Raw genomic sequence first — 20,705 nt, 5'->3', positions numbered from 1 at the left:
TTTGCTGTAATACTGGAAAAAAATGTGATGGTGCACGATTAAGCGCGCCTACGAAATCCACCCTTTTCTTTCCAGTTCGAACGCCTATAAGCTGGTAATATGACTATGGCATATGTGATAGGTTTAAGGGATTTAGCCCGAAGCCAGAGGGCCAATACGGTTGCCATACATATAAAGACAATGCTATTGTCACTGGTTCGCCATTATGCCTCACACAAGGGTAGCTATAAGTCTCCAGACTCGTCCATAGAGACCGATGAGATCATCTCAGAAAACAACCCATGGTCTCCCACATTGCTTACTGATAGAGTCAAGGTCCGCAAGCCTGGATATGTGAGGCTGGTAGAATTGCCAGAGAATTTGCGGTTATCGTACCAACCATTATATGAAGCTCCTGGCTCCAAATACGTAGCGTTGTTAAAGAGACTCACCATAAGCGTGGGAGTTTTGGGATGTTACGGAGCCAAGTTGTTCTACGATTCGCCCCACTTTGATGACTACTATGCGGTATCGACTCTTGCCGCTTGTTCTGTACCGGCAATGGTGGTGCAATATAAGACTCGTGAATATGTCACAAGAATCTTTAGATTGTATGACAAAAACAAGCCTCAGACGCTAGAAAACTTGGTGAACGACGAGCAATTGATCGTGGAGAAGTTGAACTTCACTGGGGGTAAGACATTCAACCAGTTGGTTCGTGTTTCAGGGAACGATTCGCTAAAATTGGTACTGACTCCTAAGGTACCGCTTTTAGCATCGTATGCTGTGTGGCAAGACAAAGAGCCCGAGTCGGGTACTGTGAGAAAACACTATATTGTGGATGATATCGGTGGGATGAAGATGGACCGACTTTGGGGAATCGTGGAGAAGAACTCAGGAGAAGATAATGGAAGGTACATCGACTATAATAAGAGCCAGTGAATCCACCAGCTTTGAACGTCGGTATCCCACTTCACCTTTACCATTCCACCAAATTCCTGCTTTCATATGTATTCTCATATCTTGTAAATATTTCACTAAGAATCCGCGCGGCTCATCCGTAAAAAACTGAATGCCTCACAAGCTATTTCTTCCCAACACCACATTACTATGGGAATGTTTTCAGCTGCCAGAGGCTCAAATCTCTATTACTCAGGGAATAACCAGATGAGATCACACCCCGATCTCCAACGAAGACGCAGCCCCACCCGATCTCATGAAGCCGACTCTGAGATATCCTCGGGCCAAGAAATCAAACCTTCTCCTGAACAGGAATCTAAGGAGCCCAAATCCACTGAAGACGACGATACTACCGAAGAACTCGGAAAACCAAGGGAGAAGAAGGTGGTGAAGTCGCGCAACAGAGAGCGGTTTGATCCCACCACCTCCAAAAATACAAAACTCAATTCACTCATCTATCATACGACAGATGACTCGATCGATGTTTATACCAAAGAAAACGACTCGTCAGACTTGTTGGGGAGAATTTACTACGATGATTTCGACCTGGAATCTTCCACTCCCATAATATCTACCAACACCACGCCATTGATTTCACCCAGTGGTTCGGTTATAGGAAATGATTACTTTACCAGCAGACCATTCATCCCTTCTGCTCTTTCCACTGCACCAGGCTCCCGGTCGACATCCTTCACGAATCTTCGTGTTTTGCACTCAACCAGCTCCATAGACGAGAAGTCCCGGGAACACTATAAGTACGAACGGGGGATTTCGTTTGATACATCCACCAACATCGAGCGAATATCCTTAACCTTGAAGGCCAAGCACCCCAAGTTCAAATTTAGAAGGAATAACAAGACGTTTTTGGCTGGCTTCAACGGCGACAGCGAGTCGTTGAAGGCCATTGAATGGTTGTTTGACGAAATGATCATTCATGGCGATACAATTGTCATCTTGCAAGTTTTGGACGAAAAATTGCACCATGATATTGACCGGGCCCAGTGCAACCGGCAGCTTGAACTTATTGAAGATCTCAACGTCCACAACAAGAAGATCTCCATTGTGTTTGAAATCGTGATTGGCAAACCGCAAAAGCTCCTCAAAAAAGCCATTGACGAGTATACGCCGCAGATGATGACAATCGGCATGCACTCACCGGACAAGGAACTGAAGGGATTTTTTGCCAAAACCACCGTATCCAAGTACTTCTTGGAGTACGCGTTGGTGCCGGTGATTGTGGTAAAGCCCACATACGACTATATTAAAGAATTGACCAACCCCATAGATAATCAACAGTACTTTCAGAACTGGTTGAAGAATATCGATATCAGTGAAACGTTCATCAAGGACAAGAAAAAGAAGAAGATGAAGAGCCCATTGGGGTCTCGGTCCTCATCTCATGTGAGTTTGGTGGCCTTGAACGAAGAAAGAGGAAGATCCCGACAAGTGCCGTTAGACGGGACCGAAGACGCGAAACTGCTGTTTCTGATATCAGGATCCAGGTCCCCTTCTGCTACCCGATCACTCTCACCGACCGGTGACCGCTCCGACTCAAGGTCATCGCAGAAGCGGTCGACCCTCTCGAAGTTGTTTCACCATCGATAAGGAGAGTTAGGTATGTACGTGCGAATGAACATTTTTACTAGTCGGCAGCGCTTAGTCGCGCATCTCTCTATACTTGACAGGTTGCACTGAGATCGTCTCTATCACATGTTCAATTCAATTGGAATTCAATTGAATAAGTTAACCGGTGGAAATAGCTCACGTGAATTGCCCTTATACAAAGATAAGCCTTCGGGAGGACACACGTTTAAGCCCAAGCCCACCACCAAAAAGCTTCAAATGTTATTTAAAGGTTTTGTAGCCTCATTGGTGGTATACTTTGTATATGTGTTTTCCACCTCCCGATCGGCCTCCAAACCCTCCAAGGGAACCGATTGGAAACAGGCCCAGGCAGAAGTCCGTGATGCGTTCCTTGAATCGTGGCATACGTATGAAAAACATGCATGGGGAAAGGATGTTTTTCATCCTATTTCTCAACAGGGTGAAAATATGGGTCCCAATCCATTGGGTTGGATGATTGTTGATTCGTTGGATACTTTGATGATCATGGATTGTCCTGGTGAAGTTTTGAGGGCCAGGAACTGGATCAAGAGTGTTTTGGACTATAATATAGATTACGAAGTCAATGTGTTTGAAACCACCATCAGAATGATGGGAGGACTCTTATCAGCATTCCACTTATCTGAAGATGATTTGTACTTGGATAGGGCCGTGGACTTGGCCGGTGCGTTGCTTGAAGGGTTTAAGAGTCCTTCAGGGCTTCCATATTCTTCTGTCAATTTGAAAACTGGTAAAGCCATTAAGAACCATGTCGATAATGGTGCTTCTTCTACTGCTGAGGTGGCCACCTTACAATTGGAGTTCAAGTACTTGAGTCACTTGACCGGGGAAGCAGTATACTGGGAAAAAGTCGAAAAAATCATGGAGGTTTTGGATTCTAATGAACCTACAGATGGCTTGGTTCCAATCTACGTTAATCCAGACACTGGAAAATACCAAAGTCGGTTGATCAGGTTGGGCTCAAGAGGAGACTCCTACTATGAGTATTTGTTGAAGCAGTTCTTGCAAACCAATGAACAAGAACATGTGTACTACGATATGTACAAGGAATCTTTTGAAGGAATTACCCACAATATGGTTAGCTATTCCAAACCTAATCACTTGGTGTACATTGGAGAATTGGAAAATGGAATCAAAGGGAAGTTGAGTCCGAAAATGGACCACTTGGTTTGCTTCTACGGAGGTTTGGTAAGTTTGGGTGCCACTTCAGGGCTAACCTTGGAAGAGGCCAGAAAGCAGCCATGGTGGAACACCAAGAAGGAGTTGGAATTCAAGTTCGGAGCTGACTTGACCTATAGTTGTTACCGGATGTACGAGGATACTCCCACCGGATTGGCACCTGAAATCGTTGTTTTCAATGAGGACAAAACCAAGTCGCGTGACTTCTACATCAAACCTTTGGACAAACATAATTTGCAACGTCCAGAAACTGTCGAATCGTTATTCTACTTGTACAGATTGACAGGTGACGAAAAGTATAGACGGTATGGATACAAAATTTTCCAGAAGTTTGTGCAACACTCTAGATACGTTAGTGAAGAGGGAGATGTTTCGTACACATCGCTTGATGATATGACGGTGATTCCGCCAAAGAGAAGAGATAACGTGGAGTCGTTCTGGTGGGCCGAAACCTTGAAATATTTGTTCTTGTTATTCGATGACGAAAACAAGCTTCCTCTCGACAAGTATGTTTTTAACACAGAAGCCCATCCGTTCCCTCGTTTCGATATGGGTAAACTCTTCAAAACCGGGTGGAGACGGTCCAAAGGTTCCGAAGAAAGAGCCAATATAGAGACTCCAAATGTTGAAATCGACAAGAACAATATACCTGAGGCTGCTCCTGCCGACAAGCCTGTCGATCAACAGGTACAAGAAGAAGCTCAGAAAAACCCCGAAATCCTTGATCATTAGGTTATTATGTAGTTGCAAATAAATGAGTATCATCATAATCACCAAAATGTTACGTGCCCACACCAGTGCGCGCCTGGTCTCGGTTCGCAAGTTTTTGAGGTAACCAATCTTCCTCGATTACAAAGAACCACTGTATCATGTCGAGTGATGTATGTATATACCTTCCGGGGGCTGATCCCCGCGAGTTCTAAATTGATCACAACAATTCTTTCCCGGTTATCCCGGCTCTAAGGTGGCATTTATACTCCCAGTACATCCTGCTGGCCCATCAGCGCTGAAGGTGATTATTACGTCACTTTCGTGGGATGTCCATCACCCAAAATGATTCATCCGCTAAGATCTTGCAAACTGATCCATCATATCTTCAAAGTAAAAGCTTTGGTCCACAAATACCTTCCACAAACACTTGCCCCGAAGCCGGGGGAGCCCGAATTTTTGTGGGATTTTTTCCGTTGCTAAGCACATTACTAACACCCTTTTAAGTCTAAAACAACCTCGTTCGACCTCGAGCCGAATCCCTTTGAGCACTCTTTTGCCACCAACGATGGGGCCGGTGGTAATGGCTATGCTCCACCACCACCCGGCACCAACAGTGGTGCTAGCTCCGAAAAACAAACGTCTTCTACCAACAAACACAACCTACACATCCCCATTTCAAGCTTGAATGCCCAGCAGAAGTTACCAGGAATCACCCCGTCATTTCTCACACCCGGAGGCCGGCGCTTACCTCCGTTGGGGCTTTCTCCCGGGAGCCATATCTCGATTCCTGCGACTCCTGGGGGCACTTTATGGAACAGTCTCTTAAATGCCACCAACCACACGGCAGATACCAACAACGCCGAGGCCGGGGCCACCGCCACGAACTTGGCTCCAGGGGGCACGAACCAGTCTCTTCTTAACTCCAACAACACCGCCAATTTTTCTCAGTTTGTGAATAGCACTAGGAAGTCGGGTCTCACCCCCAACGAGTCCAATCTTCGAACGAGCCTCACTCCGGGGGCTCACGGGTTCCCGTTCAACGGACATCTTGTGGGGTTGACCCCAAGTGGACTTCTCAACAGTCCGATGACTCCAGGCCTTTCAAGTCTTCTTGGTCTTACAGCCTCGCAGTCCCAAAACTCGTTACATATAGCCAGCCAGTTGAATGGACAGATGGGGCACCTGGAGGCGTCTTCTCAACAGGCCCAGGCACAAATGCAAGCCGTTCAGGCTCAACTTCAAGCACAAGCACAAGCACAAGCACAAGCACAAGCACAAGCACAAGCACAAGCACAAGCACAAGCACAAGCACAAGCACAAGCACAAGCACAAGCACAAGCACAAGCACAAGCACAAGCACAAGCACAAGCACAAGCACAAGCACAAGCACAAGCACAAGCACAAGCACAAGCACAAGCACAAGCACAAGCACAAGCACAAGCACAAGCACAAGCACAAGCACAAGCACAAGCACAAGCACAAGCACAAGCACAAGCACAAGCACAAGCACAAGCACAAGCACAGGCACAAGCACAAGCACAGGCACAAGCACAAGCACAGGCACAAGCACAAGCACAAGCACAAGCACAGGCACAAGCACAAGCACAGGCACAAGCACAAGCACAAGCCCAAGACAACCAGCCACCGCAGCCTCAAGTACCCAAACAGTTATCTGAACCCAAGAAGGACTCTAAAACGAAGAGAAAGATGGATCATGATGAAGACAGCGAAGAAAGCCCATCGACACCACCGAAAAGGGCCAAGCGTGGCCGCAAGGCCAAAGTCAAGGAAGAGCCCGAGTCACCTCCTTCGTCTGCTGATGATAAAGATGACAAAAGAAACCCTTTGACTGAGGACGAGAAGAGAAAACATTTCCTTGAACGGAATCGCCTTGCTGCGTCCAAGTGTCGACAAAGAAAGAAGCAAATGGTTGCTAAAATGGAGGATGAACTAAAATTCTATGCGGTTGGATACCGGGACTTGAGTGGCCAGCTTGCTGCCATGAGAGACCATCTCCATAGAATCCGGTCCGTTTTCCTCAACCACAAGTCATGTCCTCTGTTGGTATCCCAGTTGGGAGGATACACCGAAATGAACCATTTCCTCGACCAGCTCGACTACATTACGTCAATATCAGAGAAGAACCTGGGGAACTTGGTATCACTTCCCACCACGATCCCCACCACCCTCGGGTCCACCAGCGATAACTACGTGGTGCCTCCCGCCCCTACGTCCACCATTGGCCACAACCTTCCTATGGCTGATACTTCTGGTGCCAATTCAGTCAATGGCTACGACCCAGTGTCAAATAACATTTCTGCTCATCACAGTATGACCAACCTTCAAGCAGCAGGCGCCCCAGGCCAAGCAACCACTGCGAGAGGTGGTCCTGACGGTGGTACCAACATCCACCAGCCCCAGGCCACGGATATCCGAACCATAAATAGCATGTCAGACTTGGCCTCCCTCAATCAGAATGGGAACATCCCTATGAATGACCCCCACCACCCAGACAAGAACTTCGGGTTGCGTCCCGTCAATAGTATGGTGAACCTCCACCCAATGAATCATCATCAAAATGGTCTTGTGGATTTATCGAATGATTTGAACTAGCCGGACTTAGAAGATTCCGGATGCCGATCTCAGACTTGATGATATGTGGGATGTAGGACCTACAAACGGGAAAAGCTCACCGCTCAACGCCAGTGGTTTTCTTGCGGGCAGTACAACCCTCTACTACTTCTATTCCACAAATATATCCATAGATCAATGTATACTACCATCTCTTATGCCCAAACGCGGTACAGTTTCAGGCTCGGTGGCTGCGGATTTCGCGCGATCGGCTGCGCCACGACCGCGTTTGTGTTTATTTGGAATAAACAAAAGCTTCTCGTACAGCTTACATTTAACGGTGAACACAAAATGGTGATACGAGGCAACCAACTAGACGATATGGAGCTTCCAAATATCCCAGGAAATTCACCTTCTAATGACAGTGGAGATATCCGGTCCAACCAACTAACCAGAAAAAATTTGAAGTCCATTCTTCATTTGATCACTGGAGAGTTGAAGAAGCGTGGAACAAAAACTCCCCATATTTTCTTACCTTTCAGGTCCAAAATAGATGATTATCGACTCGAGAAGTTCCTTACACTGTTGTTTCCTAGTGGTGAGTTGCTCAAAGATGAAACTTTGGTGTTAAATATCTTGAAGAGTTTCGATGAGTTCACGATGATTTGCGGCCTCAAGTATTTGTGGAGTCGGTTACCCAACAATGAAGTCATCGGTTGGGATGTATACTTGGAGTACAAACGGAAAGAAAAAGAGGCCGGGTATCCAAAGGTGGCATTTTTAAGTATTATGCCCAAATGTCTATCATCTCCTGCTCACGCCTCTATAGTGTACGACTTTTTGGATTTGTTGATTAGTGTGGCCTCAAATTCCCAGTACAACTACTTAAGTGGTCGTAAGATTGCCAAGATGTCGAGTGTATGGGCTTTTAACACCAACAGAAGCGGCCAGGGTCAAATGAAGTCGGCTTTCTATGATGCCACCATTGTTAAGGAAAACAACTTTATTGATGGTTTAAATAGCTGGCAAGAGTCTACCGATGCCATATTTCACTTATTGTTGTCGTTCTTGAGAGCCATGTTGCCGGAAAATGAGATGGAGACTTTGAAATTACCAAAGACTTTGCAGTCCTTGTTGATCACCAACAACTATCCTCCAATTGCCAACACAGACTCTATAAAGTCCATCATTACGATTCCATGTGTTTCTGTTAGATCCACAAAGGTCAGTTCGACCCCTTACGAGTTAATTAGTAAGGTAAGGCATGTGCTATCATTTGATAAAAAGGACAGCTTTGTATCGATCGAAAACTACACCATCTTGAAGAGCATTTTTGAGAAGAACAGCACGAGTGACATCGTGTCAAGTTTGACCGAAGAATCAAGACGAGTATTAAGTAGACTCACAGAGGATCCCATCAGCTCTAGATTTGGCTTATATCCTGGCTGGTCGAAGGTCCAAGAAAGAAGCATCAAACCGGATCCGAACATACCGTTATACTCCGAAATCACCATCAAAAACGTTTCAATACAGGACTATTATATATGGGCGTGGTTGTCATCGCTAGCCTCCGACCAACCAAGCCTGAAAAAGACATTGTTTGGTCGGTCTTTGGTAGTTGAAGCTGGTTTGAGAGGGTTTCAAAAATGGTTGATTTTGACTGAAGAGGTCATGTCTACAGAGGAGTACTTGAACAAGTTTAAATCTGGTAGCAATATCGTGCCCAAAGTTCCTGAGAAGGAAGGAAAGCGGGCGATATCCAATGAGAGTTACAAGGATATGCCTCTACCACCTCCACCACCACCACCAACCAAAGGTAAAAATTCTGGATTACTACCAACTTATACATTTGACAATGGTAGTCTTGCTTTAGAAGTTAACGAAGAGCACATGGACTACCGGTCAGACGAAGATTATGGACATCATGAGGAATTAAATGACTATACACAATATTTGAAGTCTTTGAGTCTCAGCGATGAAAACCTTGGTCAACATATAAATAGCAAGGTTGGAGATCTGTCTCCATCTTTGGATTCAAAGAGAAATAGACCACCACCACCTCAAATGGACCAGGTCCCACCATCTTCTCATACACAACTGCCATATTATAATGGTCAAGTCTATGCTAATGAACCTGTGCCCCCACAAGCACCGGTCAGTCGCGAGTACACCGAGCCTTACAGTGTGTACGAAACTAAAGAGGATATTGCCGCAAAGAACCTTTCTCAACAAGCACAAGACCCATATGCCCACTACTTTGTTCCTGGTACTGAAGCTCAATCCCATGTAAATGAAGAACCCAAGTATATACCTGCTGGGGAAATCCAGACACTCGAGCCTCAGACTATTTCTGATTTAGCTCCACCAGCAGAAACTGTTGTTGACCCAGAATTACCATATGAACCTGTCGCTGAACCAGAATTACCATATGATAACAATAAAGAGAATGAAGAGGTCAAGAAAAAGAAGAAAAAGAAGAAGGACAAAGAAAAGGAGAAAAAGCGTACAAGCCAATTGCCTTTCCCCTTCCCTCCAGGGGCAGTACCCCCAGGAATGATGCCTCCTTTTATGGATGCCCACGGAAACATGGAAGGAATGCCTCCCATGGGATTTTTCCCTTTACCTCCTGGAATGACGCCTAAAGATCTTTCACCTAAGAGCAAAGAGAAGAAGAAGAAAAAAAAGAGGTCATCAACTAGTCCCGAAGCTTCTCCCAAACAACCTGTTATTCCCAAGTTTGAAATCACCCCAGTTTCTCCACAGGCCAATAACTCGTCGCCGGTGCTCGAGTCGACTCCTGTCTTACCTCAACCGGGTTCTCTGGTCCCAGCTCAACAAAGGGTCTCTCCACCTCCAGTCATGCAACAAAGGGCCTCTCCACCTCCAGTTATACAACATCAGGTTCAACCCGCTCACGTTCGTCCTTCTCAGCAGTCTGTTCCTAAGGTACGGCCTGTAGAATCTTACAGGACACCTTCTCCTGCAGAACCTTCAAACCGCAAATCTCACTCTTCAAGTCCGCAAGCTCCACCATATCTACCCCAATCAAGATCGCCAATTCCGCAATCAAATCCGCTGATTCCACCCATGCTTCAGCCTGCTGGATTTGCTCCAAGTACCGGAGGCAGCCGAATAAGCCAGGAACCACAAAATGAAAGGTCGCCAAAGTTCCAGAAATCTCCTCGAGTGAATGGCGGCCCCCAGTTGCAGAAACCCCAACCTCAGATTCCATCTCAAGATCTTGAGCCTGCCACGCAACCCCCACAGAGCTACCAGACCAACCAAAGTTCGTTTGGCCAACCAGTCAAGAAGGTGACTTCTCCAGACCACGTAGCCCAAGCTCCACCAGGGCAAGCTGCAAGAAGCCATGCCCAAATGGCTGGTGCTCCACACCAAAGGTCAGAACCTTCTCAACTGCCTGCTAGAGCCCAAGGAAACCATAGTCACTCACCCGGACGAGGTCAGCCTGGTTATGGTCAATATGGTGCTGGACCGGCACAAGCACATCCCGCACAAGCACCTCACGGACAAGCACCTCACGGACAAGCACCTCACGGACAAGCACCTCACGGACAAGCACCTCACGGACAAGCACCCCACGGGCAAGCACCTCACGGACAAGCACCCCACGGGCAAAATCCTCTGCAGGCGCCTCAACAGCCTTATCAGTATCCTCCCCAAGGATATTACCCACCTCCCCAAGGATACCCATACTATCCACCTCCCCAGGGCTATTACCCTCCACCACAAGGCTACGCTCCTCCTGCTCAAGGATACGCCCCGGCTCCTCAAGGATACCCTCCACCACAGGCATATCCATATTACCCTCCGCCTGGATCCGCGAATCCACCAGCTGAAGATAAAAGAGGTCGTACCACCACCTCAGACATTGCGATGATGGGAATGCCACCAGCCAGTAGACACAATAAGAATCGACAAGCCAACAAAGCTAACTTGAGAAATGCGTTTGTTCAGGGGAGCTTTGGCATATGAATGGAATGATATACGACTACACTGTTTGCTATGTACATTATGTAGAATAGACCATATTTATTATACCCGTGCCCTGATTGTGATTGACTTTTTAAAACCCTGAAGGGTTTAAAAGATTCCCCCTGTCAAAGGTATTTGTAGCACGCTCTTTGTGGCTGGTTGATGGTGACCGGAATTATACGAGGAATTTCAGGTCATCGCAGGGAGTTCGTGCTCCCGTAAAAGTATAAGTCGAGACCCCGAGGTCTAGAGCTTTAAATAGTACCAAAATGGAGTACCTTCCATTGCTGCTAAGATTGGCGAAGCCTGGTCTAGCTCCAGATGAAACGAAAACATGCTCTTCCCTACCTAAATGATACGAAATATGGGCGGTACTTTCTTAAAAGAGGTTTACGGACGTGTATTTCTAGCGTTAATTCCTTTTTCGTAACGCACATATACGGGGTTGTTTCATTTACTTTCTTTATCGAAAAGATAATTTTCTTGTCCCAAGCACCAATGCTTAAGTGACCCTTTCCAAAGCCCAAGGATAAAACAAGCACTGGAATCTCACCTATGGTAATTTCAGATACATGACTAGATCTCTAAAATATTTTTCAGCAATTGATATTTTTTAAAGGGTTTTAGTTAAGTGATTAAAGATGGGCGTTATTTTCGGCGAGAACCGCAGAGATTAAGCGGGCGTCTTTGTTTAGTTTGGTGAGCCCGTGCCCGCGCAAATACGGTAGATGGAATTGTCTAAATAAGGCGATCCCAATCATCTCGCGCAGGGACAATAGGAAGAATCCTGGGGTTCAGCCCGTACACGGAGTCACCGGGCAACTGGGTTCAAATCCCCTATTGTGTAGATTTGACATATCGTATTGTAGGGAGCAAACTCGGAACCAAGTTTTAAACTGCCGCCGAGCTTTGAGCGCAAATAAGCACAGGCGCACCCGCCTGTTCTTACATCCACAAAAGACTGTCGACCACAAACCCGGTAACAGTCCGAAGCGGTATCGGGGAGTTCTAACCGATACTGTTCAAGCATCTGTTCCTGGATACTGTCTGGTATTAGTCGTGGCAGATCTTAGAGTCAGAAAAAAATACTCTGCAGCATACAGGCTAAAGAAATCTAATCTTATTGACGGGTTTCGAAAAGGCAGAATTGGTGGTTCTGAACAGAGCAAGTCGGGGTCGACTTGCAAGAATCTACAAGAGAGAAATCTATATATGCATTCACATCTAGACCCAAAAGCTTTAATCCTAGTCAATTCGGGGGTAATCGTCCTCTTTGCATTTCCAGGGCCAAGTTAGCGTGCAGTGATTATTTTTTGCAAAATGTTTAAATTGAGGATATATTTCGCGAGGAGATTTCAGTTCCCCATCGGGTGAGGATAAGCTTTAAAGCTGTGGATTAAGGTGAAACAAGCCTTGGATTTAGAAATAAATCCTCCTCATGGTTGAGTTAGTAGTACTCTCAAAGCTACGCTGCTGCTACAGAAGGATACAGACTTGCCGTCACATCGCACAATGAAAAGTAGATATGTAGGTTGTGTCGTTCTTTTCCTATAGCCAAAGTGCAAGCTTGAAGGGGTGTTGATTTTTTTAGGGTCTTGTACGTGCGTTTGAAGCTACTGGCCGAAATAGTTAACAATACAAGGAAATCTGCAGCTCGTAAAAAATAATGCTATGCTCTCAACTGGAGAAGATACTGGGACCCTTTATATATAGGATTCCATTGTGTAGTTACGGGAGCCAGAGTGTATTGTTCGTTCCTTCATGCATGGTTAGCTGGTTCTAATACTCTTCGCAATGAGTTGCTGCCTGGGCTACCGCAGGTTTGTCGTATTCTCTGTTTACGTCTGAAACGAGTGGTATCCCTGCCTTTCTAACCGTAATCCAATTTTTATAAATTGAACACCAAAGACACACATTTTTGAAGCCCCATATCCCTTTTCTAATGGTATTCGGTTTCAAAGTCCTTTCGGCACTTGCCTGCATAGCTTTGGCAAGTGCTGTGGAGATTACCACTAATACAATTAAGAGAGGAACAATATCATTGAGTGTTGGTGACTACACCATTGACGAAGGTGTTTACTTGTCTATCATTAATAATGCCGATTCCGCCTTTCTTGGGCTGTTCACCAATAAAGGTGGGTTTTATATCACTTCGGACAGTTCTTTAATTGCCTTGACGGCATCCGTTTATACCTTGACTGGTACCATCGATAATAGTGGAATTTGGTCTTGGAATTCCGTTGAGTCCTTAACTACTCCCGATTTTGAATTGTATGCTGCTACATTTCAAAACACCGGTACCATGTTCTTTGCGGGTGACGGTTCTGTGGGTATTCCTGTCATGTCTGTGTTGGCCTCCGATTGGGATAATGAGGGTTTGATTGTATTCTCATTAACCACCAGATCTACCGGTGAAGTGCTTTTGGGTAGTGCCACTGATTCGGCACTTTCTAGTATTACAAACGATGGTACCATCTGTTTAATCAACCAAGTGTACCATCAATCCACTGGTATTGATGGAAGTGGTTGTTTTGATATTGGTGCGGATTCGAGCGTTTGGTTGCAACAATCGATCTTGGGCCTGTACGGTGTCGACACAGATCAAATTTTCTATTTAAGTGCACAAGACTCATCCATACGTGCTGAATCGTTTTCATCCACTCAAACATTCACAGTTGCTGGATTTTATGGAACTAATATCATTGGTATTTCCTCCACAATCTACAGTATTTCTTACTCAGGGGATACTTTGAGAATAAATGGAGGAACCCTCCTTATTCCTCAATACACCGACTTTGTTATTGGTACCGGTTACGATTCAGATCTTTTTGAACTCGTAACTAGCAATTTTGGCGAAGTTAGTTTGCTGTTCTCGAGCAATGCTGTGCAATATACTGGTGATCTTCCATCCGGATCTACAAGTTCTTCTTCGTGTTTGGCCTGCCAGTCATTGCCTGAAGTTCCAGGTGAGTCTTCATCATCTTCGGCTTCAAGTTCCAGTGAAGCCTCTAGTTCTAGTGAAGCGTCTTCTTCTTCTAGTGCGGCATCCAGTTCTAGTGAAGCTTCTAGTTCGTCTAGTGAAGCTTCTAGTTCGTCTAGTGAAGCGTCTTCTTCTTCTAGTGAAGCTTCTAGTTCTTCTAGTGAAGCTTCTAGTTCTTCTAGTGAAGCATCCAGTTCCAGTGAAGCATCCAGTTCTAGTGCGGCATCTAGTTCTTCTAGTGAAGCATCCAGTTCCAGTGAAGCATCCAGTTCTAGTGCGGCATCTAGTTCTAGTGAAGCGTCTTCAAGTTCTAGTGCGGCATCTAGTTCTAGTGAAGCATCTAGTTCTAGTGAAGCGTCTTCTTCTTCTAGTGCGGCATCTAGTTCTAGTGAAGCGTCTTCTTCTTCTAGTGCGGCATCTAGTTCTAGTGAAGCGTCTTCTTCTTCTAGTGCGGCATCCAGTTTTAGTGAAGCTTCTAGTTCGTCTAGTGAAGCTTCTAGTTCTTCTAGTGAAGCATCCAGTTCCAGTGAAGCATCCAGTTCTAGTGCGGCATCTAGTTCTAGTGAAGCGTCTTCAAGTTCTAGTGCGGCATCTAGTTCTAGTGAAGCATCTAGTTCTAGTGAAGCGTCTTCTTCTTCTAGTGCGGCATCTAGTTCTAGTGAAGCGTCTTCTTCTTCTAGTGAAGCATCTAGTTCTAGTGAAGCATCTAGTTCTAGTGAAGCATCCAGTTCCAGTGAAGCATCCAGTTCTAGTGCGGCATCTAGTTCTTCTAGTGAAGCGTCTTCAAGTTCTAGTGCGGCATCTAGTTCTAGTGAAGCATCTAGTTCTAGTGAAGCGTCTTCTTCTTCTAGTGAAGCATCTAGTTCTAGTGAAGCATCTAGTTCTAGTGAAGCATCCAGTTCCAGTGAAGCATCCAGTTCTAGTGCGGCATCTAGTTCTTCTAGTGAAGCGTCTTCAAGTTCTAGTGCGGCATCTAGTTCTAGTGAAGCATCTAGTTCTAGTGAAGCATCTAGTTCTAGTGAAGCATCTAGTTCTAGTGAAGCATCCAGTTCCAGTGAAGCATCCAGTTCTAGTGCGGCATCTAGTTCTTCTAGTGAAGCGTCTTCAAGTTCTAGTGCGGCATCTAGTTTTAGTGAAGCTTCTAGTTCGTCTAGTGAAGCTTCTAGTTCTTCTAGTGAAGCATCCAGTTCCAGTGAAGCATCCAGTTCTAGTGCGGCATCTAGTTCTAGTGAAGCGTCTTCAAGTTCTAGTGCGGCATCTAGTTCTAGTGAAGCATCTAGTTCTAGTGAAGCGTCTTCTTCTTCTAGTGCGGCATCTAGTTCTAGTGAAGCGTCTTCTTCTTCTAGTGAAGCATCTAGTTCTAGTGAAGCATCCAGTTCTAGTGCGGCATCTAGTTCTAGTGAAGCGTCTTCAAGTTCTAGTGCGGCATCTAGTTCTAGTGAAGCATCTAGTTCTAGTGAAGCGTCTTCTTCTTCTAGTGCGGCATCTAGTTCTAGTGAAGCGTCTTCTTCTTCTAGTGAAGCATCTAGTTCTAGTGAAGCATCTAGTTCTAGTGAAGCATCCAGTTCCAGTGAAGCATCCAGTTCTAGTGCGGCATCTAGTTCTTCTAGTGAAGCGTCTTCAAGTTCTAGTGCGGCATCTAGTTCTAGTGAAGCATCTAGTTCTAGTGAAGCGTCTTCTTCTTCTAGTGAAGCATCTAGTTCTAGTGAAGCATCTAGTTCTAGTGAAGCATCCAGTTCCAGTGAAGCATCCAGTTCTAGTGCGGCATCTAGTTCTTCTAGTGAAGCGTCTTCAAGTTCTAGTGCGGCATCTAGTTCTAGTGAAGCATCTAGTTCTAGTGAAGCATCTAGTTCTAGTGAAGCATCTAGTTCTAGTGAAGCATCCAGTTCCAGTGAAGCATCCAGTTCTAGTGCGGCATCTAGTTCTTCTAGTGAAGCGTCTTCAAGTTCTAGTGCGGCATCTAGTTTTAGTGAAGCTTCTAGTTCGTCTAGTGAAGCTTCTAGTTCTTCTAGTGAAGCATCCAGTTCCAGTGAAGCATCCAGTTCTAGTGCGGCATCTAGTTCTAGTGAAGCGTCTTCAAGTTCTAGTGCGGCATCTAGTTCTAGTGAAGCATCTAGTTCTAGTGAAGCGTCTTCTTCTTCTAGTGCGGCATCTAGTTCTAGTGAAGCTTCTAGTTCGTCTAGTGAAGCTTCTAGTTCTTCTAGTGAAGCATCTAGTTCTAGTGAAGCATCCAGTTCCAGTGAAGCATCCAGTTCTAGTGCGGCATCTAGTTCTTCTAGTGAAGCGTCTTCAAGTTCTAGTGCGGCATCTAGTTCTAGTGAAGCATCTAGTTCTAGTGAAGCGTCTTCTTCTTCTAGTGCGGCATCCAGTTCTAGTGAAGCTTCTAGTTCGTCTAGTGAAGCTTCTAGTTCTTCTAGTGAAGCATCCAGTTCCAGTGAAGCATCCAGTTCTAGTGCGGCATCTAGTTCTAGTGAAGCGTCTTCAAGTTCTAGTGCGGCATCTAGTTCTAGTGAAGCATCTTCAAGTTCTAGTGAAGCATCTAGTTCTTCTAGTGAAGCGTCTTCAAGTTCTAGTGCGGCATCTAGTTCTTCTAGTGAAGCGTCTTCAAGTTCTAGTGCGGCATCTAGTTCTAGTGAAGCATCTAGTTCTAGTGAAGCGTCTTCTTCTTCTAGTGCGGCATCTAGTTCTAGTGAAGCGTCTTCTTCTTCTAGTGCGGCATCTAGTTCTAGTGAAGCGTCTTCTTCTTCTAGTGAAGCATCTAGTTCTAGTGAAGCGTCTTCTTCTTCTAGTGCGGCATCCAGTTCTAGTGAAGCGTCTTCTTCTTCTAGTGCGGCATCCAGTTCTAGTGAAGCTTCTAGTTCGTCTAGTGAAGCTTCTAGTTCTTCTAGTGAAGCTTCTAGTTCTTCTAGTGAAGCATCCAGTTCCAGTGAAGCATCCAGTTCTAGTGCGGCATCTAGTTCTTCTAGTGAAGCGTCTTCAAGTTCCAGTGAAGCGTCTAGTTCTAGTGCGGCATCTGCTTGTTCGGGATGCACTGAATACACCACCACATTCACCACCACTGATTCTGACGGTAATCCAACTACTGAAACTGCTGATGTTCTTGTCACCACCGATTCCGATGGTGATCTTTACACCACCACCAGTGATCTTGGAGATTGTCCTGAATGTACCGAGTACACCACCACATTCACCACTACTGATTCAGATGGAAACCCAACTACTGAAACTGCTGATGTTCTTGTCACCACCGATTCCGATGGTGATCTTTACACCACCACCAGTGACCTTGGAGATTGTCCTGAATGTACCGAGTACACCACCACATTCACCACTACTGATTCAGATGGAAACCCAACTACTGAAACTGCTGATGTTCTTGTCACCACCGATTCCGATGGTGATCTTTACACCACCACCAGTGATCTTGGAGATTGTCCTGAATGTACCGAGTACACCACCACATTCACCACTACTGATTCAGATGGAAACCCAACTACTGAAACTGCTGATGTTCTTGTCACCACCGATTCCGATGGTGATCTTTACACCACCACCAGTGATCTTGGAGATTGTCCTGAATGTACCGAGTACACCACCACATTCACCACTACTGATTCAGATGGAAACCCAACTACTGAAACTGCTGATGTTCTTGTCACCACCGATTCTGATGGTGATCTTTACACCACCACCAGTGATCTTGGAGATTGTCCTGAATGTACCGAGTACACGACTACATTCACCACTACTGATTCAGATGGAAACCCAACTACTGAAACTGCTGATATTCTTGTCACCACCGATTCCGATGGTGATCTTTACACCACCACCAGTGACCTTGGAGATTGTCCTGAATGTACCGAGTACACCACCACATTCACCACTACTGATTCAGATGGAAACCCAACTACTGAAACTGCTGATGTTCTTGTCACCACCGATTCTGATGGTGATCTTTACACCACCACCAGTGACCTTGGAGATTGTCCTGAATGTACCGAGTACACGACTACATTCACCACTACTGATTCAGATGGAAACCCAACTACTGAAACTGCTGATATTCTTGTCACCACCGATTCCGATGGTGATCTTTACACCACCACCAGTGACCTTGGAGATTGTCCTGAATGTACCGAGTACACCACCACATTCACCACTACTGATTCAGATGGAAACCCAACTACTGAAACTGCTGATGTTCTTGTCACCACCGATTCCGATGGTGATCTTTACACCACCACCAGTGATCTTGGAGATTGTCCTGAATGTACCGAGTACCTCATTACTTTCACCACCACTGATTCAGATGGAAACCCAACTACTGAAACTGCTGATGTTCTTGTCACCACCGATTCTGATGGTGATCTTTACACCACCACCAGTGACCTTGGAGATTGTCCTGAATGTACCGAGTACACGACTACATTCACCACTACTGATTCAGATGGAAACCCAACTACTGAAACTGCTGATATTCTTGTCACCACCGATTCCGATGGAGATCTTTACACCACCACCAGTGACCTTGGAGATTGTCCTGAATGTACCGAGTACCTCATTACTTTCACCACTACTGATTCTAACGGTAATCCAACTACTGAAACTGCTGATGTTCTTGTCACCACCGATTCTGATGGTGATCTTTACACCACCACCAGTGATCTTGGAGATTGTCCTGAATGTACTGAGTACACGACTACATTCACCACCACTGATTCTGACGGTAATCCAACTACTGAAACTGCTGATGTTCTTGTCACCACCGATTCCGATGGTGATCTTTACACCACCACCAGTGATCTTGGAGATTGTCCTGAATGTACCGAGTACCTCATTACTTTCACCACCACTGATTCAGATGGAAACCCAACTACTGAAACTGCTGATGTTCTTGTCACCACCGATTCTGATGGTGATCTTTACACCACCACCAGTGACCTTGGAGATTGTCCTGAATGTACCGAGTACACGACTACATTCACCACTACTGATTCAGATGGAAACCCAACTACTGAAACTGCTGATATTCTTGTCACCACCGATTCCGATGGAGATCTTTACACCACCACCAGTGACCTTGGAGATTGTCCTGAATGTACCGAGTACCTCATTACTTTCACCACTACTGATTCTAACGGTAATCCAACTACTGAAACTGCTGATGTTCTTGTCACCACCGATTCTGATGGTGATCTTTACACCACCACCAGTGATCTTGGAGATTGTCCTGAATGTACTGAGTACACGACTACATTCACCACCACTGATTCTGACGGTAATCCAACTACTGAAACTGCTGATGTTCTTGTCACCACCGATTCCGATGGTGATCTTTACACCACCACCAGTGATCTTGGAGATTTTCCTGAATGTACCGAGTACACGACTACATTCACCACTACTGATTCAGATGGAAACCCAACTACTGAAACTGCTGATGTTCTTGTCACCACCGATTCTGATGGTGATCTTTACACCACCACCAGTGATCTTGGAGATTGTCCTGAATGTACCGTGTACACCACCACATTCACCACTACTGATTCAGATGGAAACCCAACTACTGAAACTGCTGATGTTCTTGTCACCACCGATTCCGATGGTGATCTTTACACCACCACCAGTGATCTTGGAGATTGTCCTGAATGTACCGAGTACCTCATTACTTTCACCACCACTGATTCAGATGGAAACCCAACTACTGAAACTGCTGATGTTCTTGTCACCACCGATTCTGATGGTGATCTTTACACCACCACCAGTGACCTTGGAGATTGTCCTGAATGTACCGAGTACACCACCACATTCACCACTACTGATTCAGATGGAAACCCAACTACTGAAACTGCTGATATTCTTGTCACCACCGATTCCGATGGAGATCTTTACACCACCACCAGTGACCTTGGAGATTGTCCTGAATGTACTGAGTACACAGAAGGTTTCACGAGCACTGAAACAAATGGCGCTGTTATCACTGGAGATGTTGAAGTATTTGTGACGACTGACTCTGAAGGTAACCTCGTTACCCAGACTTCCGTAGTCGCTGAAGGCACTGTTACAACTGTATGTATCAAGGGTGCTTGTGTGACGATCACTGATTCAGAAGCAACTACCGTGACTGAAGCTTGTACTGTGTGTTCTAAATATGAGACCACCGTTGTGACTGAACTTGACAGTGTAACTGTGTCAATTCCATGTGACATAGAAGTTACCACAAACACCGCTGGAGAAACCGTAACCTATACTCACACCTCTGGAGAGTGTGAAGTTTGCAAGGGGTATCTGACCACCATCGTGACCGAAATTGACAGTGTCACCGTAACTGTTCCATGTGAAGTCAGCGTCACTACCAACTCATTTGGTGAAGCTACAACTGTTACGTATACAAAAGACGTGTGCGAAGTTTGTTCTTCTTACACTTCGCAAACAGAGAAGGTAGAAAACGGAACCACCGCGACTTTCAATGTCGCAGTTGTTATTACCACGGACAGCGCTGGAAATGACTATACCACTGTTGGTGCTGTCAGCACCACCGCAGCCTCTACAAGTGGAAGTATTGCCTCAGAAAGCGCAGTCACCATTGCTGAAGGCTCCGGCTTATCAATGAAGGCACCATCAAGTATCATGACATTATTAGCGATTGTTCCATTTCTTCTTGTCTAATCCAATTCATGATTAATACCCTTTTTTCTAACATTTTACT

General features: G+C 45.5%; 6 protein-coding genes across 6 annotated transcripts; all 6 read left to right on the top strand. All coding sequences in view use genetic code 12, as the record gives it.

The window, feature by feature from the left end:
* Positions 1–105: 105 nt before the first annotated feature.
* Positions 106–921, top strand: PSN45_002348 (uncharacterized protein; the record flags this gene model as incomplete). The annotated part of the gene is made up of 2 exons (XM_006689081.2): positions 106–121; positions 239–921. The coding sequence occupies 2 exons, from the start codon at positions 106–108 to the stop codon at positions 919–921; spliced, it is 699 nt and encodes a 232-aa protein (XP_006689144.2).
* A 168-nt stretch (positions 922–1,089) lies between these two features.
* PSN45_002347 (uncharacterized protein) lies at positions 1,090–2,544 on the top strand (the record flags this gene model as incomplete). The annotated part of the gene is made up of 1 exon (XM_006690102.2): positions 1,090–2,544. One exon carries the CDS (start codon positions 1,090–1,092, stop codon positions 2,542–2,544), a length of 1,455 nt encoding a protein of 484 aa, XP_006690165.1.
* A 105-nt stretch (positions 2,545–2,649) lies between these two features.
* On the top strand, positions 2,650–4,473 carry MNS1 (mannosyl-oligosaccharide alpha-1,2-mannosidase; the record flags this gene model as incomplete). Its single annotated transcript, XM_006689082.2, has 1 exon — positions 2,650–4,473. The coding sequence occupies one exon, from the start codon at positions 2,650–2,652 to the stop codon at positions 4,471–4,473; it is 1,824 nt and encodes a 607-aa protein (XP_006689145.2).
* A 137-nt stretch (positions 4,474–4,610) lies between these two features.
* Positions 4,611–7,065, top strand: SKO1 (Transcription factor; the record flags this gene model as incomplete). The annotated part of the gene is made up of 2 exons (XM_066157848.1): positions 4,611–4,622; positions 4,957–7,065. 2 exons carry the CDS (start codon positions 4,611–4,613, stop codon positions 7,063–7,065), a joined length of 2,121 nt encoding a protein of 706 aa, XP_066013945.1.
* Positions 7,066–7,404: 339 nt separating this feature from the next.
* Positions 7,405–11,016, top strand: MSB1 (multicopy suppressor of a budding defect; the record flags this gene model as incomplete). The annotated part of the gene is made up of 3 exons (XM_066157847.1): positions 7,405–9,924; positions 9,958–9,969; positions 10,198–11,016. The coding sequence occupies 3 exons, from the start codon at positions 7,405–7,407 to the stop codon at positions 11,014–11,016; spliced, it is 3,351 nt and encodes a 1,116-aa protein (XP_066013944.1).
* Positions 11,017–12,958: 1,942 nt separating this feature from the next.
* On the top strand, positions 12,959–20,681 carry PSN45_002343 (uncharacterized protein; the record flags this gene model as incomplete). Its single annotated transcript, XM_066157846.1, has 2 exons — positions 12,959–20,404; positions 20,640–20,681. 2 exons carry the CDS (start codon positions 12,959–12,961, stop codon positions 20,679–20,681), a joined length of 7,488 nt encoding a protein of 2,495 aa, XP_066013943.1.
* Positions 20,682–20,705: the final 24 nt, after the last annotated feature.

Source organism: Yamadazyma tenuis, chromosome 2 (genome assembly GCF_029203305.1).
Source record: "Yamadazyma tenuis chromosome 2, complete sequence".
Taxonomy (NCBI): domain Eukaryota; kingdom Fungi; phylum Ascomycota; class Pichiomycetes; order Serinales; family Debaryomycetaceae; genus Yamadazyma; species Yamadazyma tenuis.
The sequence above is the reverse complement of the archived record's forward strand: the minus strand, read 5'-3'. Positions and strand labels throughout refer to the sequence as shown.